This window comes from Homarus americanus, unplaced genomic scaffold (assembly GCF_018991925.1).
Source record: "Homarus americanus isolate GMGI-L3 unplaced genomic scaffold, GMGI_Hamer_2.0 scaffold26351, whole genome shotgun sequence".
Classification (NCBI taxonomy): domain Eukaryota; kingdom Metazoa; phylum Arthropoda; class Malacostraca; order Decapoda; family Nephropidae; genus Homarus; species Homarus americanus.
Window position 1 is genome coordinate 5,362,895 of NW_024724368.1, and position 17,975 is coordinate 5,380,869.

At 37.6% G+C, this 17,975-nt stretch overlaps 1 protein-coding gene across 1 annotated transcript in view; it reads right to left on the reverse strand.

Annotated features, from left to right (window-relative positions):
- LOC121864212 (histone-lysine N-methyltransferase SUV39H2-like) overlaps positions 1 to 17,975 on the reverse strand; it is a 33,117-nt gene that overhangs the window by 13,831 nt on the left and 1,311 nt on the right. Inside the window, exons 2-7 of the mRNA XM_042363256.1 lie at positions 15,948 to 16,094; positions 13,748 to 13,913; positions 12,784 to 13,100; positions 4,482 to 4,630; positions 2,003 to 2,198; positions 664 to 873 (exon numbers count right to left, since the gene is read on the reverse strand). Of these exons, the coding sequence (XP_042219190.1) occupies positions 664 to 873; positions 2,003 to 2,198; positions 4,482 to 4,630; positions 12,784 to 13,100; positions 13,748 to 13,913; positions 15,948 to 16,094 (1,185 nt within the window). The remainder of the gene's footprint in view (positions 1 to 663; positions 874 to 2,002; positions 2,199 to 4,481; positions 4,631 to 12,783; positions 13,101 to 13,747; positions 13,914 to 15,947; positions 16,095 to 17,975) is intronic.

Here is a 17,975-nt window from a genome sequence, read left to right on the forward strand (position 1 = left end):
CATGCTCTTCATTTTTCTTATTTTATAGTTTTATATTTTCATTTCTTTATTTCTAAGCTACATTAGAGTATTGTCATGATTTTTCCTCAACTTTTCTAGTTTCATTACAAGTAACAATATACAAGGCGGCTGGACTGGCGAGTCAACAACGTAGTTACAGCCCACCACCTCCACTTCCCACACATACAGTACACACCCATGCTCTTAATTCTTCTTATTTTATATGGAAGTACATTTTATTTGTTTCTAAGCCACATCGCTTATATAGAGTGGAATAAGTGGTAAAGAAGTCCGTTTTCCTGAGACACGAATTTGTGAGGACAGCCTTTAGCATTGTGCAATGTAGGATTTATTGAGGGATCTTAAGAGTAAGGTTCAATTAACCAGCAATGCCTTCAATAAAATACAGTAGTGACTAAAATAACCACAAACACTGCATCAATTTCAGTCAATCTTGCTTTAGCTTCCTGCAATATCAAAACATAAACTTAAACCAGACAATGATAATAAGGCAACAGCTCTTTGTGTTCTTCAAAAACACAAAATTAATAGTGTCTCAGTTTGCAATGGTATGAGAAATGTTTTATTCTAAGATATGCTACACAAAGTCCAAAAAAAAGATAAAATAAAATTCAACATAAAATTATTTTAATATAAACTCACTCTGCACTCATTAATGTAGATGAAGTCCATAGGTGGTAATGTTAGGTCAACGAAATTTTCCACAAAGAGTTTTGCAGGGTCAGAGCAGATGGAATTTATGTTGCGTTCCCACATGCGAAGTTCTGCGAGCTGCTTTTTCCGCTTACCTTCCGATTCCTTCATAATCTTATCTTCAATCAATAACTTCGCTATTGCATTGAATCGGCTCTTCTGTAAAAGAAACAGGAAATCAGTTTTAATCCAGTTTCTGATTTATAGATATAGAGTACATATAATTGTGAGGGTGTAAGTGTTATGCAAAACTCGATCTCCCAGTTAAGATATACTGGGGTACCTGTTTCCTGCTGACTAAAGAAATTTTTTTAAGGATATACAGTACTACAGCTCTTCCTGTAGTTTTGTGGAGTCCTCAACAGATTTTATTACACACCCTATTTTAGTGTCATCAGCAAATTTGGTTCTTTGTCAATCATAAACCCACCATCACATGGCTCCACAATTATTGGCCAGCATTATACATTGTACTTCTCATCAGCATTTTTTTTGTTCTATAGTGAGAGGACAGCACTATCATTCACACTGAACTGTGTTATGGTGACTATGAAGTGATATTTTCTGTGTTTCTGTGACTGTAACGTGCGCCGACTCTTTTGTTTTGAATATGTGAACAGTGTCGGCTGCTATCATTGTTTTTGTTATCTTCATTCGCTCTGTTTTTGTAGCTGTGAGGTGAGCAGTGTAACTTTGAAAATGTCTGGGAAGGCTAAGATATCCAAGACAACCGTGTCTCTGAGGTGAAGCTTGACATTATTAAACAGCATGAGACTCCCCATGTGATGATGACCAGGCTTATTCTTCAGGATGTGGTGAGTGTTGTTTAATTGTTTTGTGCTGAGAATAACATAGTAGGAATTGTTTTGTCAGTGATACATGTGTGTTTGGGAACTGGCTGGGAACATATCCCACGTTATTATGCTCCTTATTTACGATAACTCGCCTAGCAATGAGTTTTTTAGGAACCTAACCCCATCGTTTATCAAGGTTTACCTATACCCCTTTCTCCCATAATTTTTATTTTTTCATTCTTATTTTTTCGTCCCACTTGTGGGTCGATGACCTGTGCCCGGGTAGGCTATTCCTCATTAATAATAATATAAAAAAATAGTATTAATAATAATAATAATAATAATAATAATAATAATAATAATAATAATAATAATAATAATAATAATAATAATAATATTAATAAAAATAATAAAAAATAAAAATTAAATAAAAAAACAATAACAAATAAAAACAAGAATAAACCTGAATTGAATTAACTAATTTTAAACCTCACCTTCTTCACTGACAAAGCTCTCTCAATCAGATCGTGTATTTCCTTCTGGGTTTTCAAGGCAGGAGGTTTTAAAGACACAAAGAGTGCTATACTATTGTCATAGTCTTCCTGGCTGGGATGATCAATGTGCTCTAACAAAGCTTGATGAATAAGATTCTGGGAACTGGGATCATGAGGCATCACTGGGTAATTCAAACTGCAATGATTCAAGAATTATGATAGGAGACAGAAAATAATAAGATGCATTAGTCAAACATGAAAAATTATAATACATGTACAGGAGGTCCACACAACCCCCAGCCCAGCCCGCTAGAATAATTTCATAAAATAATGTGTAATAAAATGTTTAACAAATGTTTCTAAGGTATGTACATAACTATTAAAAGATATAAAATTAAGCTTTATGAGTGTCACAGTGTGATCGTCCCAATTAGACCCTATTCCTATTAATTTTTATGGGAATTAATACTCCTTTATAACTGGTTTCTGGTCCCCATAATCTCTCTTCCCTTTCTCTTCACCGCAATGTTGCTTCACTCTCTCTCTTTTACAGGTACTTTAACGGGCAATGTTCGGTGGATTTGGCATCCTGTGTACCGCCAGCAAGGCTGTGGGCTCATAACACTCGTCTTGCCTGCGGTGCCCACTGTTTCTCTGTGGATGTCGGTCACACTAGAATAACCCGTTATTGTACATCCTTCTTTCCTCACACAGCCAAACTGTGGAATGCTCTGCCTTCTGCATTTCCATACTCATATAATCTGTCTCACTTCAAAAAGTTGTTTTTCCAGCATCTTCGCAGTGTAGATTAATATAATCTTTTTCTTTTCCAATTTTAATTTCTTTTTACCCTTATTTTTTCGCCCCCTAGGACCTGTTGTGGGTCGATGACCTGTGCCTGAGTGGGCTATTCCCCATAAAAAAAAGTTTTTTCTAAAAACCAGTTTTTGTGATATACTGTAGCTCGAATGCGACGCTCAGCAAATGCTACCTAGGTATGTTAATTCCTAGCCAATTCGCCAGGCCAACATACAGGCAATTAAAACATCTAATAATTACTTAATAAGTAATATTAGGAGGACACGTCGCTACCTGGCATTTAATTGCTATTTTCAAAGTCCTTCCCTCATCTAGCCACTATGAGCACTACGAACCTCATCTCTTGCCTCAGAGAGAGAGCAGTAATTAAAAGTCAACTCTCGAGGGGTGGAGATGGGTGGGTTATGGACGTTGCATTCGAGCTATATCACAAAAACTGGTTTTTAGAAAAAACCGGCTTTTAGTTCAAGCTCGTGAATGCGACGCTCAGCAAGAATACCCGAGTAGGAGGTAGAGAGGGAGGTGACTTTGCATACAAGGCTCCGCTGACTGAGGTCCTGATTATATTATAAACATTTCCAAAATTAGGAACATTTACCAGAAGGGAAAATGTTAATTTATTCAAAAAGGATACAGGTACTCACTTTATTCTAATGAGGAAGAAGGTCTTGGTAGTGGAGATTGAATAGATGGGGGAGGGGAACCCAGCACCACCACATTTAAAGCATCTCTCAGAGATAAATGAAGATAGCTGTCTTTGAAAGTTTTTGAAGATCTCCAAAAGCCCATTTCCTTGATCTGACTGAGACTCATATGCCACAGAAAGGCCACAGACCCTGCATATTTCCTAGTGTCATGTGCCAAAAATTTCTTGCCAGGGTCTGCTTGATTCACTAATTGAGATAAGGATTTTGTCAATTGACTAGGAGATAATTTCTTACCATCCCTTGATGAGAAAACATAAGGGCCTCTATTAGTGAATCAGGTTAACCATTCCTGAAGATTTTTAACTGGACACAATATGTGAGGAACCCTAGTTTCATCCATTACACGTTTTATCCTAATAGGTTGAGCTTGGAAATCTTCCCTTTCATTTTTTGCAACTTTGAAAATGTCTGGGAAGACCAAGGCACCCAGGAAAACTGTGTCTGTGGCAGTGAAGCTTGACATTGTGAAGCTGTGTGGGAGTCAGAGTTATGTCTCCACCCACATTCAAGAGTCCCCTTAGCCTTGAAGGGGCCATATGATGACAACCAGGGTTGTTCTTAATGATGTGTTGAGTGTTGTTTAATTGTGTTTTAAGTATATTATTATTGTAGGATTTTTATTTTTGGTTATACATGTGGTTGTCAAACTGGCTGGGAGCGTATTCCATTGAACCCCATGTTATAATGATCCCAATTTATATTTCGACTTGCAGTGGGTTTTTCAGGAATATAACCCCATCATAAATCAGGAGATACCCGTATTTTGGTTTATTAGGGTAATAAGCTATTTGTAGTACAATACTTTGTTCTCCTAGATAATGTAACATGTCTTTAAATATGTCAAGGCTCTTTGGGTAAAGGCAGGCTCTGCTATGGAAATTTTAATGGAATTAATCTCACAGGTCACTCATTGAGGAGAATCTAACCTAACCTAATCTGGTTGCTGTACTTACTCATCAGTCTTAGTATTCTCTTGTTCTCGTAATCTTGTCTTGTAAAATTCTATAAGCAGTTCTTCACATCCTGTCAAGTTTGAAGAAGGTTCCCAGGTGGTTTCATCAGGACCATAGCCCCGCCATGACACTTTATAAAAATAAGTTCCCTGAAAGCACCAAAAAGTGGTCAAAAGCAGGAATACTACCTATGTACAAAGGAAAAAATAATAGAACAAAAAAATATTTTACAGCAAAGTTTGGATCATGCAACTCATGTGAGGCACTAACAAGTATCCTGGTTGACACGCCATGGTTCCAAACCCTAACTTGTGTGACTGGGATTACGTTAGAAATACAGTACAAACAAGAAATCTAAAAATGATTTTCCCTATTTAACTGTAGCCCATAAAAAGAGAATGCTTGGCAATAACACATGAGCTTAATGAGTACTTGTACACGCATTGTGACCCATGCAGGTTGGAAAATGGTTAAGACTCTACTATCCTTCAGTTCCAGATCACCACTGGGAGGTGCGTGGGATCTGAGTCCCCTGATCCAAGCTTGGTTATGAAATGGGATTTCATAAATAATCCCCAATTCATAACTGATGTAGTGGATTGGGTCACTCAGGTACACTCAAGCCTACTAGCAAAGGGGGAAGAAAGTGACGAAAGACTCCACACATTAGCTCCTTGTACCTCTGTAACCACTAGCCAGTTTAGAAAATAACTAACCTTACTGGTTCCTAGGTACAGTCATCACACAGTAATTTCATCAAGTATCCAGATATGAGCACCATCATTGACACTCACTCTCCTTTTCAAAGTGTGGGCTAAAGTGAACCTCCAAAAGAGAAACTAAGGAAGATGCAACATTCTAAGAACATGCACAAGGGAGATACAATCCAACTGAGTAAATTTAATGGCTTTTACCATGATACACTAACAACTCATACTATCAAGTGAGTGTAACTTGACAGTAACTCTGAAATGTTTTTACGGGACAAACGGGATATCACCCAATATTGTTTCCATGGGCGAGAACCAATACCTCAGGCCCAAACTAGAAGTCTCTTTCTTTTTTTTCTTTTATAAAACTTTAGGCTCAACTCTAACCCATTTCAGTTAAGGACCAAGAGACAAACCCATAGCCTCTCCCCAGAGTATGAAACATTGACACGCTTCTGCAGGATACCAAAGATGGGAAACTTTCTTTCATGGTAAAATGTTCAAGATTCTTCAACAAGTACAATGCTGCTGATGGTTGGACCAACCAGGTTGGTGCCAGCCTGCTAGGTATGTTAAATGACATGGATAAATCAGAGGGACATCTTTAGCCTTGTTGTGGAATGGGAACTTCACTGCAGAACTTTTCTGTCATGGCATTAAAAAAGAATGAATGAAAGCAAATGAAGGGAGACAACAAGTGATTCAACTGACGAGTAAAGCATTTTTAAGTTTAATTTGCATTTTAATGTGCACACAGCAAAAAAAACTAACTATACTTACAGTGTCATATAATGACACAAAAGACAAAAAAGTGGTATCCCCTGTGGTACGAACGTTGCAAATATGAAAATTCTCTTAAACGAATTTCATAAATTGACACCACTTTCTTGAGATACAAAGCTTTCCCCGATTATACAAATTTGGGCCAGGACAAAAATTCAAATCACTCGCCACAGGAGTCACCTGACGCAGCCATCTTCAGGAGAGATGTGCAGAGACTTATTCTTGCTTACTATCATACCCCCTTCCCTCCTGCATTTCCCACAAGCGCACATCCTTTCCCCACCATTCATAGTGTGCATGAAGTGATCTCTCTTTGTCTGTGTGTATTCGTGCCATCCTTTCGTTATGGTGGCATCCAAGCATTCTGCTGAATCTTGGCTACCCATACTACACTGAAGGGAATGCAAAAGGCTGACACTTGAGACAACGTTGGAAATAATTGAGTGTCATGTATGTGCTGATGGCCCTACCAAAATTGGGGAAGATCTTGGTCTGGCTGCTTCTACTGTGGCCACAATTTACAAGCACGATGAGGACTATGGTGTCCTTGGCAGACAATAGCGATGAGATAGACAACCCTCCTCATCTCACTGAGTAAGGCCCTTACTTAGCCTACTCCTGCTCACCTCCTGGTATTTCCTCACCCTTCTCACTTAATGGTCCACTGTCTCCTGCCAAATGACAACGCAGTATTTTTCTCTTATTTATTATTATTTTTTTTATTTATTCCTCACATTCGCTGGTACGTATACTGTATACTATTTTATGAAAAAAGAATAAGTTCTTCCACACACAAACTTTCCGCACATCCCGCGTGGGTCGTACATGTTATGCCCTCCCATAAGGTAATGTACCAAAGATGAACAGCCCTTTTTTCATGTGTTAGGTAGTAAATTAGAGTACAGTAGTTGTGTACTATTTATCATTTGTTAAGTAGGTTTTGTTCTTGTGTACCAACTTGGTGTTTTTGTCATTGGGAAACCAAACCCTATTTTTTCCATGTGTTCCTCTATTCGTGTTAAGTCGTTGCTATCCACACACCCCAACACCGAGATCATCTACCTAGGGGATTTCAATGTACATCACAGAGAGTGGCTTGGTTCTGCAAGGGATGACCCAGGTGGAGCTGAGGCACTCTCTTTTTCCTTAATGATTTGGAACAAATAATCAAACACCCTACACGCGTTCCTGATCGACACGATCAACTTGCTAACATTCTTGATCTTTGTTTTACCTCTAACCCCTCACACTATTCATACTCAATTTTTGCCCCCTTAGGGTCTTCTGATCACAACCTTATTTCTATTAAATCAAACTGGGCACGACCACCTCCCCCACCCCCCTCTAAACGTCAACTATGGCACTATCGGAGGGCAAGCTGGCAATCCTTGCGAGAATTCTTCACCGACTTTCCTTGGGATGAATGTTGCTTTTCCACTCGGGATGCCTCAGTATGTGCTGACAGCATTGCTGGGGTTATACAGGGCGGTATGAGTGCATTTATCCCATCTTCTACCAAAACTTTCACATTACAATCATGGTTTGATCGCTCCTGCTCTCTTGCTTGCAGGGTGAGAGATAGGGCATATCGAGCTATGAAACTATCTCCTTCTCCTATTACCCACACCTCTTTCATTACTTCTAGGAATCGTTGTAAGGCTATTCTTCTTAGGGCCAAGCGGAATTTTATTAAAAGAAAGACTGCTGTCCTGACTAATTCTTCCTCTAGTAAATCCTTCTGGTCCTTAGCTAAAAACATCTGTAACAACTTCTGCACGCCTTCTTTTCCTCCCCTCTTCCGTCCCAATAACTCTATAGCCAACTCTCCCCCTGAAAAAGCCAACCTCTTTGGCACCTTATTCTCCTTTAATTCCACCTTAGACGATTCCCACTCTACCCCTCCTACCCCTGCACCTCCTACTGAACCTATGCACTTTCCTATAATCTCCACTCGCAGGGTTGCCGGTGTGTTATCCAGGTTGGATGTGAGTAAGGCGCATGGATCGGACGGAATACCCCCTCGTGTTCTGAGGGAGTGTGCTGAAGCCCTGGCCCCTGTGCTTGCTTGCCTCTTTCGCCTTTGCCTCAAAACCAAAACTTTTCCTTCTTCTTGGAAGCATGCCTTGGTTCAGCCCATCCCGAAGAAGGGTGACCATTCTAATCCCTCTAACTATCGCCCCATTGCCCTAACTTCATCCCTCTCTAAGATTTTTGAAACTATCTTGAACTCCCATTTTCTCCGTCACCTTGAACGCCTTTCTCTTTTGTCGGATCACCAGTATGGCTTTCGCCAGGCAAGATCTACTGGTGATCTGCTCTCCTATTGCACCCATCTTTGGTCATCCTCTCTTAGGGATTATGGGGAAACTTTTGTCGTGGCCCTCGACATCTCCAAAGCATTTGACACGGTATGGCACAAGTCTTTGCAATCTAAACTTCCCTCTTTTGGTTTCTCTCCCCCACTTTGTTCTCTCATCTCTAGCTTCCTTGAGAATCGATCCATGGCAGTTGTTGTCGAGGGATCGATTTCTCGCTCTTTCTCTACCAATAGTGGCGTCCCACAGGGTTCTGTTCTTTCACCAACTCTCTTTCTTCTTTTTATCAATGATTTACTTCACACTACAACTAATTCTATCCATTCTTACGCCGATGATTCTACTCTTCACTCTTCCTCACATTTTCCCCTTCCTCCTAACTCTCAAACTAGATCTGTTTCTAGAACTGATATCATTACTTCTATCAACGCGGATCTGTGCAGCATCTCTGAATGGGGAGATACAAACTTGGTTAAGTTCAATAGTAACAAAACTCAATATTTACCAATTACACTTTGTAAAGTAGACGATCTCCCACCAATTACATTTCAGGACGCTATCATCCCCCCAAATTCTGAAATAAATATGTTAGGCCTCACCATTTCCTCCAATATGTCCTGGAAATCACACATCCTTAGTATAACTAAAGCTGCCTCCCGAAAGTTGGGAATGCTGTACAGATGCCGCAGCTACTTCACTCCTGAGCAGTTGCTCCAAGTATATAAGGGATTCATTCGTCCTAACTTGGAGTACTGCTCTCATATCTGGGGTGGCTCTTCTTGTGTCCAACTATTAGATAGGGTGGAATCAAAGGCATTTCGTCTTATTAACTCTCCTCCTTTAGTCGACAATCTCGCTCCCCTTTCTCTTCGCCGCAATGTTGCTTCACTCTCTCTCTTTTACAGGTACTTTAACGGGCAATGTTCAGGGGATTTGGCATCCTGTGTACCGCCGGCAAGGCCGTGGGTTCGTAACACACGTCTTGCCCAAGGTGCCCACCGTTTCTCTGTGGATGTTGGTCACACGAGAATAACCCGTTATAGTACCTCCTTCTTTCCTCACACAGCCAAATTGTGGAATGCTTTGCCTTCTTCTGTGTTGCCATGCTCTTACAATCTGTCTCACTTTAAAAAGCTGGTTTTCTGGCATCTTCGTGGTGTAGATTAATACAGTATAACCTTTTTCTCTATATTTTCAATTTCTTTCCGTTCTTTTTTTTCGCCCCCCAGGCTCCGTTGTGGGTCGTTTGACCTGTGCCCGGGTGGGCTAATTCCCGTAAAAAAAAAAGAAGAAAAAAAAAAAAAGAAGTAAATTCACCTAACGAACGCTTTTGGGGGAACCTAACCCATTTGTATTCCGGGAATACCTGTATTCAAAGATCTTTGATCATGAGCCATGTTGGTAACCCTCATTTTCCCATACTGTACATGAGAAAATGTGGATATGCCAGTGACTCGCATTTCTTTGTACTTGTACCAGTATTTGTATATATTGTATGTAAGCACCAGTAATATCTCCTTTAGTCAGAACTCTAATACCTAGAACTGAAATTTACTCAGAATTTTTCCAGGAAAACTCTCCATTCTGGGTCAGTGAATGAGTTTCTGAGGTTGAAACTCAAGATACATTTTCTGGAAAATTCCAGAAACTCTCTCCAATTTTTCCCCGGGTCTGGGAGCAAATTCCAAGCATGAAATAATATACTATTCTGGAAAATTCCAGAAACTCCCTCCAAATTTTTGGTTCCAGGTCTGGGAACAAATTCTAATAATGAAATATTGCACAATTTCCCAGTAAATGGAAAAATTCCTGAGATCTTCAAATTTTCTGGGTTTAAGCGAGTTGTTTCGTTAGCCGGAAATCTCGCATCTCAGAAGTGCTCTGCACCAATTATTCCGGTTAATGAGGATATCACTGTATAATTAATATAATCTCATTTTGACTGTCACTTGCTTTATAATACAACAAACATTGTTATTATATTATGTAAATAATTTATGAAACAATGGTAGAATACGTTTTGTGGTGGTTAGAGTTGCATAACAGGACATGTTAATAAACAAGTTGAACAATTCACAGAGTAAACAAAAATGTTGTACATATAAAGTTGCCAGGCAGTGCATTTAAGATTTACATTACATGCACTGAATGTATATCATATCCTAACTAAAATACGCATAGGCCCTTGCCGAGAATAGTGATAATGGTTGTACGCAATGTTTTGGAATTGACTTAGATGGTGTTCTATAGGTGGCAAATTGTTTTGAAACAAAAACACCACTCTTAGTAACAAGCAATAGTCAACCTTTCAAGAAGAACATGGCTGAGGTTTGCCAATTATTAAAGTGGAGTTGGCACTTTTTGCAGTCGAGTTCATCATATGCTTCAAAACATGATTTGTATGTTTGTAACAGCAAGTATAAGGACAAATAACAGGTGTGTTTAGTTTAGGATCGCATTAGCATTATACTGTAAGCAATAGAACAAAAGTCTGCCAGTCTGCATTATAATGGTAGTTTGACAAATACAATTCTAACATATGTCAACCATTTTGTTGCAGTTGCACTTCTTTTCATAGGCTATATTCCTATGTGGCAACTTGCCTCCTTCCATATGCTATATTCCTATATGACAATGTTTCTCCTGAATTAATTGTGTATAAATGTGCATAAAACAAAGCAAACTGCGTTATCTTGGTTTCAAGGGGTTATATTGCAACCTATTTATTTAATTCCAACAGAAACAAACAGAAGCTACAAACATATTTAAAACATTACAGTATTAAGAAATCCACTTTGCAATCAGGCATACCAAAGATTCCAATAAGAAAACAGCCATAATGCCCATTCTGATATTCATCATACCCAGCTGCAAAGATACTTTTCTTGCTGTGGGTACAGCTGATACTATGACCTCCATCCCTTTCCTATCTGATATGGAATCTTGCAAGTTACTTGATAATGATCTGTAGACCTAAAGTAAGAATTCTGTGGCTTCCTTATCAACAGGGATAATGTGAGGTTATTATGCTTCCCTGGTACAGGTCTGAGGGGATCAAGTGCACCTGTTTACTTAATTTTCTAACCTACAGTACAATCTGAACCGGCTCAGGAAATACTCTGCTGGCCAAATCATCGATTTACTACTTTTTTTGGCAAACTCCAGACGATTTTATTTAGCACAGAGAGAGATCCCTCTTACCTAAGGGGTTACTGTATAGTAGAATTATAGAATGAGCATTACAGATATTAAACATAAACAAATACTGTAGTATCAAACATGAAGTGTTATGACACCTTCACCCATTGCTGGCCTCCCACTACTGTTAAGAGGTCCACAAGAAGTCTAACAACAGAGTCAAGTTCCCACCGCGATTAGCCTGATCATCATCCCACAAAATTAACATAGTAATATACAGTATCAAATTATAAAAGGTAATACAGAGCAAATTTCACAGAAGCATTTTAAATTAATAAAGATTTCAGTATGTACAGTATATGTTTTGATTTTACTGCAGTAATGAGTCAAAGCAGTTATTATAAAAATCTGATTTTTTGTGGGAGGTTAATATTCTTCAATGGGACTATTTTAGATTGGCATGTTTTTGTATAGATATCATAATAAACCAGTTCCTTTAATACATTACCAAACACTAAAGATATCAGTCATTATTTTGGCTTTAAGGTGAAGTATATTGTCAGGAAACTGTTTTAGCTTTTAACCTTTAATGTTTGCCCACACACACACACAAACCAGTATGTGACATTGAATGGGAAACAAGAGATCTTATGAAATGAATTCAAATGAAAACAATAAAAATAAAATAAATTTAAAATAAAACACAGTGGAACCTCCATCTAATGGACATAACCGTTACATGGAGGTTCCACTGTTTTATTTTCCATTTAAATTCACTTCATAAGATCTCGTTTCTCACTCTAATGGATTTCACTCCCCATATACTGTACAGTATAATAGTCCGTTTTCACATCTAAGGGACGCTCATTATAACAAACACCCCTCTCCATAGTGTCAATTAAATAGAGAATTCACAGTATATAAATAAAATAAATAAAATAAAATAAAATAAAATAAAACAATAAACAATGACCAAATATAATTCCAGAATACGTATGTTGCAGCTCTTATGTCTGTTCAAATTATATGTTCGAATGGAAAAAAAAAATTATTCAAAAGTAAACTGGAGAGAACATTTAACCTATTATCTTTTATATATGTCCACAGTGTAAGTCTAATTTGAATAGGTTATGCTACATTGAGCAAGACACAGGACATCTAATAGATATGACTTATGAAGCACATTTCAAGAAAATGCAACATATCAAAGAATCTTTCATGAAATTGAGTGAGCAGCAAGGAACTCTAGTCAACTGTATCTTATCACAGCAGGATGGTCATCATTGTAGTATCTCGTAAATTATTTCATATTTAATGCAAAGGGAAGGACAGTATTACTGTATACTCTACACATACCTGACTTTTTTTAAAATCTATGATGGTTTCTACTTCATATTCTACATCTTCTTTTATGTCAGAGTTCTCCAAGTCCTCTTCCTGCTCCTTGTAGGGTTGAAACAAACTCCTCCTGGGTCTCTTTGCCATAAAAGAGGAGGAACTAACTGATAGCTTTTTATGCGTTCTTTTTTTGTCTAAACTCAATCTAATTTTTCCAGATACATCTTGTAAATGGTCTCCTTGGTCAAGCACACATGCCAAAGTTTCATCATCATTGTCTGCCTCAGACACCGGTGGAGTAATACTTGCAGTTCCATTGGTCTTCACCAGCGTATCTGGGAAAATCACAAATGTCGGAATATTTATTTCAAAACAATATACTGTATATATATATATATATATATATATATATATATATATATATATATATATATATATATATATATATATATATATATATATATATATATATATATATATATATATATATATATATATATATATATATATATATATATACATATATATATATATATATATGAAGATGTCTTGAAAAAGACTAGCTAAAATTATCCATTTTCCTATTTATCAAGATTTATCTTATATATATATATATTATATATATATATATATATATATATATATATATATACACACACACACAGTATATATACAGTAGTACCCCGATTTACGCAGTCAATTGAACCCACAGGGTACCGCGTAAAGTGAACAACAGAACATATGGGATTAATTCCAATAGAGACTGGCCCGACCCCCAAACTCAACTTTTTCCGACACAATACCTCTACATTCTAAACATGAAAACTTTGCCTTTCTCATAGTTATATTCAATTTTTCAAAATTACCAATACAGTATTCCCATTTCCTCCTTCTTTTCTTCCAACACTATAGACATACAGTTCAGTAAATAAAGCCTAAAGGATAACCTGCAAAAAGAGTAAATCACAAAATAATAACTTACCTGAGTGCTCTGGTGTGTGATCAGTTGAGGCATTATGAAGCATGTGAGTCTCTGTCTTAGATATTACCACTGGTGCTGAGACTTTCCCTTGTGCATTAGTAGCTCCGACTTGATTACCAATCAACTTCCTGAGGCTGCTTCCCATTGCCTCTAATTCACCCTCAACCTGCAATTAGATTGATGTACAGAGCAGTTCCAGGGTGAATTACCATCATGTTTTTTCTACCTGTGTTAAGTCTCATTTCATTAAGTATTTAATTTCAACTGAAATCTTTCATAAATTATATCTTTAGGCCTCTAACTTAATAATAAAAATATTTTGTTTGGGGATTACGGAATGTTTTAGCAAATCTCACATTATTGAGTGACTGGTTTTGTAAGATAGGGGGACAAAGATATTTCACAACTCATCTCAAAAAAATATCTTTCTCCTGGTGTATTAAGCTGGACATGAAGGGTTTTAGTATGAAAAGTTTAAAAGGCACGAACAAATTCACATTTTTCTCCAAAAAATTTCTAGTTTTGCAGAATACTGAACAACTTACCACTAGCTAAATATGTTAGGGCCATCTCACTAAAACACATTTCCACCACCATTGAATATCTCATGCAATTTGTGCCATGTACAAGGTACTGTACTTCACAAAATAACTTCATGCAAGACATGGAAATTCTTGTGGACACACTCACACATACACACAGGTAAAATATGGTCAGGTCAGATGAAAGAAAAAAGTGGTTACTGTCTCTTGGACACCCTTTACTCATCAACACCCAAGTTAGGTTGTTTACCAAACACAAATATTTCCAAAATTAATAAAAATAATTAAAAAAACTCTTACCCTTTATACAACACTGAGACCTGCCTACACCATCCCAAATGACCCAATGCACAATACAGTATATGAAACCAGGCACTTAGCTCCTTATCAAAATAATATTACTGCATAAATTCGTAAATCATGCCTTCTCACGGCTGGTACGGCAAGCCTGCATTATATTGGAACTGGGTCTATGAAATGAGGAATGGATTGAACAAAATGCTGCATGGTTTCACAAGTCATCAGGTTCCCAGCCGGTAATCCTTTGGCTCTGAATTACAACTAAAGTTGTATTGAACAATTTTCCTTCTCGCTGTAAAATACACCCGCAGTTGACAGCTGTAAAAAAGTTTGAATTTTACACACGGTTTGCCGACCCTTCTCAACCATAATATGGAGCCAGAATCACAGAACGTGCTGCATTTACACAGTGGCAGACAAACCTCATTCATAAAAAATTAAAGTACTCACTCAGCTGATTGCAATATCCATGTCAACTCATTTAACTTTGTATCCTATTTTTCTCTTTGTTTTCACCATTATTAGGTAAGGTATATATGTTATAACGTCGGGACAGTATACTGTAGAAATGTATGTTACATATAATAATGCATATATGAAGATGAATGTTTATGAGTTGACAGCATACATCCATCTAAACCCCATTACACAATTTCTCCCAATATTATTCTTACATCATAGTACAGTATAGGGAGTAACTAAAAACTGAAAAACGGCATTGTAATATTTACTTTGCTTTACCTGAAATCAAAGTTCATGGTAAAATATATTTAATTACATTTGACAAAGCATTTAATGTAAAAAATTATCATAATTTGGAGTAATAATATGAAATATTTTGCTTCTGATGTCAGAATAATGTTTTTCAAGACCTTTTGACAGCATTTAATGTACTGTACAGTTATGAAGACTATTTTTATTGTATAAAATGAGGAATCCATAAATACTTTTTTCCCAGATGTGGAAACCTAATGGTTTTCCTTGATAAAATAGTTACCTTTTTCATATTTCACTGGCAAACTGACTCCCCTTGGAAATACATATTGAAATTAATTAAGCAGCCAAAGCTTCAAATACCCTTTTTTTGGCTATGGTAGCCATGGGGCAGGAGGCTGAGCTTTGGCTTAAACCTTGGCTGCCTTAGTTTAGGGTTTCATTTGCCCAAAGTTGGAAGCTTGGGCAGTGCATTATACATGGGTCCTTTTCAACTGGCATCAGGATATAGCAAACACACACCTTTCCATATATTTTCCCCAGTGAGCAGTACAGTACAATACAACAAACCCAATTACACTGTACAGTACTAAGAATAAATACAAAATATTTATTGCAGAGGATTGACATGCTATTACTCTTACCCGTTTCAAGGACTCTGCAAATGATTTGGTAAACTCTGCATCGGAGAAGAAGAAACTTTTTGTTTTATACACCAGGAAGGCTTGTTTAGTCTTGTTGAGTGCTTCGTGGAACTCGTTGAAGCAAACATTTAGTTTATCTTGGGCTTCCTGGAACAAAAAATTATTAACTGCATAATCATCTCCCAATGTTTATATTGTACCTTCAATAAATGTACCAAAGTTCTACTGGATGGCAACTCTTCATTAACCTTTTACTTCTATTTCTCAAATGATTCAGGTCTTCAATACCACCAGTAGAATACAGTAGTTATCTTTTGCTTACAATCTTCTTTAACTTTCATCACCATTTACCCATCCAACTTACATTTCCATTATTCAACTTTCTTTTTCATGCTTTTAAGCACAACTGATCTCACTACTTTAAATGAAAATCATAAACCTGGGTAAATTCAATTTCTCAATGTGAATAACTTTAAATTGGTAACTCTAGCATAAACTGCTTTATTATTATTTCTTTGTGGCAAAGAAACGTCTTTAATCTTATCAAGTTTGTGTCCAAAATACCATATGTTCAGTTTTTCACAAATTCCCAAACCATTTCTTAGCCTTATAGCTAAATGGTAATACCCTGTACAGGCAAACCCCGTTATTCATAGCCTCGGTATTCGTAACCCCGTTTATCCGCAATCAATTTATTGTTACCCATTTCCACTATTGGCAATGGTTGCCCCATTTATTCGCAAATTCTTACGAGCAAAAATTTTGAACCGCGTGCCTCAACCGTAGCGTAGGACAGTGTGTGTGTATGTATTCCTCCGCCATACGCTCCCGCTCGCCTCAGTCTCACACGTGCTGGCGTGTGTTTTGTGTGATCTCGCAATGCCTAAGAGACCAGCTACTAAAACTCCCAGCAAAATTGCTAAGAGATCACGTGTGGCAGTTACGTTGGATGTGAAATTGGATATCGTAAAAAGACATAAACATGGAGAAGGAACTTCGGTGATTGGGATCGTGCACGGCTTGGCTCCCTCTACGGTGCATTATATAGTTAAAAGCGCCGACAAGATCAAGGAGATGGCCGTGTCTGCAACACCACTGACGGCTACAAAGGTGATGAGGTTCTGTGATGTCTACAATTAAGACTTACCTCACACACCTACGCACATAAATAATCAAGCACTCAAACATGTAAAGTACCCCTGTATACTGTACTTGTAAACATATACGCTTAATAAACTCAGTGTTTGTTATTGATGTTTAGTATACTCTGAAAAAGTTTATCCTGATAATCTTTTCAACTTGTGGCTTCTTCAAACTTAAATTGTGGCCTCTAGTGAGGTAGACATCCATGAGCTCCAAGTATGGACATTCGACAGAGTAATGTCCTCTGAGGTGCATATGCAGGGCACCTGGCAATCCTAAGTAACCTAATAAGCTAAAAACAATAAAACTAATAATTACACATTACAAATCCCCCAAACTTTACCAAAATGAAGGTCAGATTTGACTAAAACACACCATAATACACACAAAAAATATTTTTGTATCAAAACCTCAGGACAGCCAATGGACGAATATTTACCCCAAAATGTCCTGAATATAAACATCTCAATCTCACAGCAACACGGCCCACTGGTCGCTTCCTATGTAATTATGTAATTAAACTTGTTTCTGGCTTCATCAGATTCTTAGATGCACTAAATAAACATTACAGTGAAAAGCCCCCTAAATAATGATAAATTTTTAATTTAGGACATGATACCCTAGGGGTTGACATAAATGGTGCACCTCCAACTCGGCCCAACAAATACCAACTCGAAATACTTTAGTTCACAATTATGTTTACAGATGACGCAAAGTTATTTGGGGAAATCAGGAACCATGTGGACTGTGAAGAGCTGCAGAAGGATCTCTGTGAGCGCCAAGAATGGTCGAAGAAATGGCTGCTGAGATTCAATGTCACGAAGTGTAAGAGGATGCACCTAGGGCGTACCAACGGTAAGGAGGTGTATCATATGTCCCAACGAG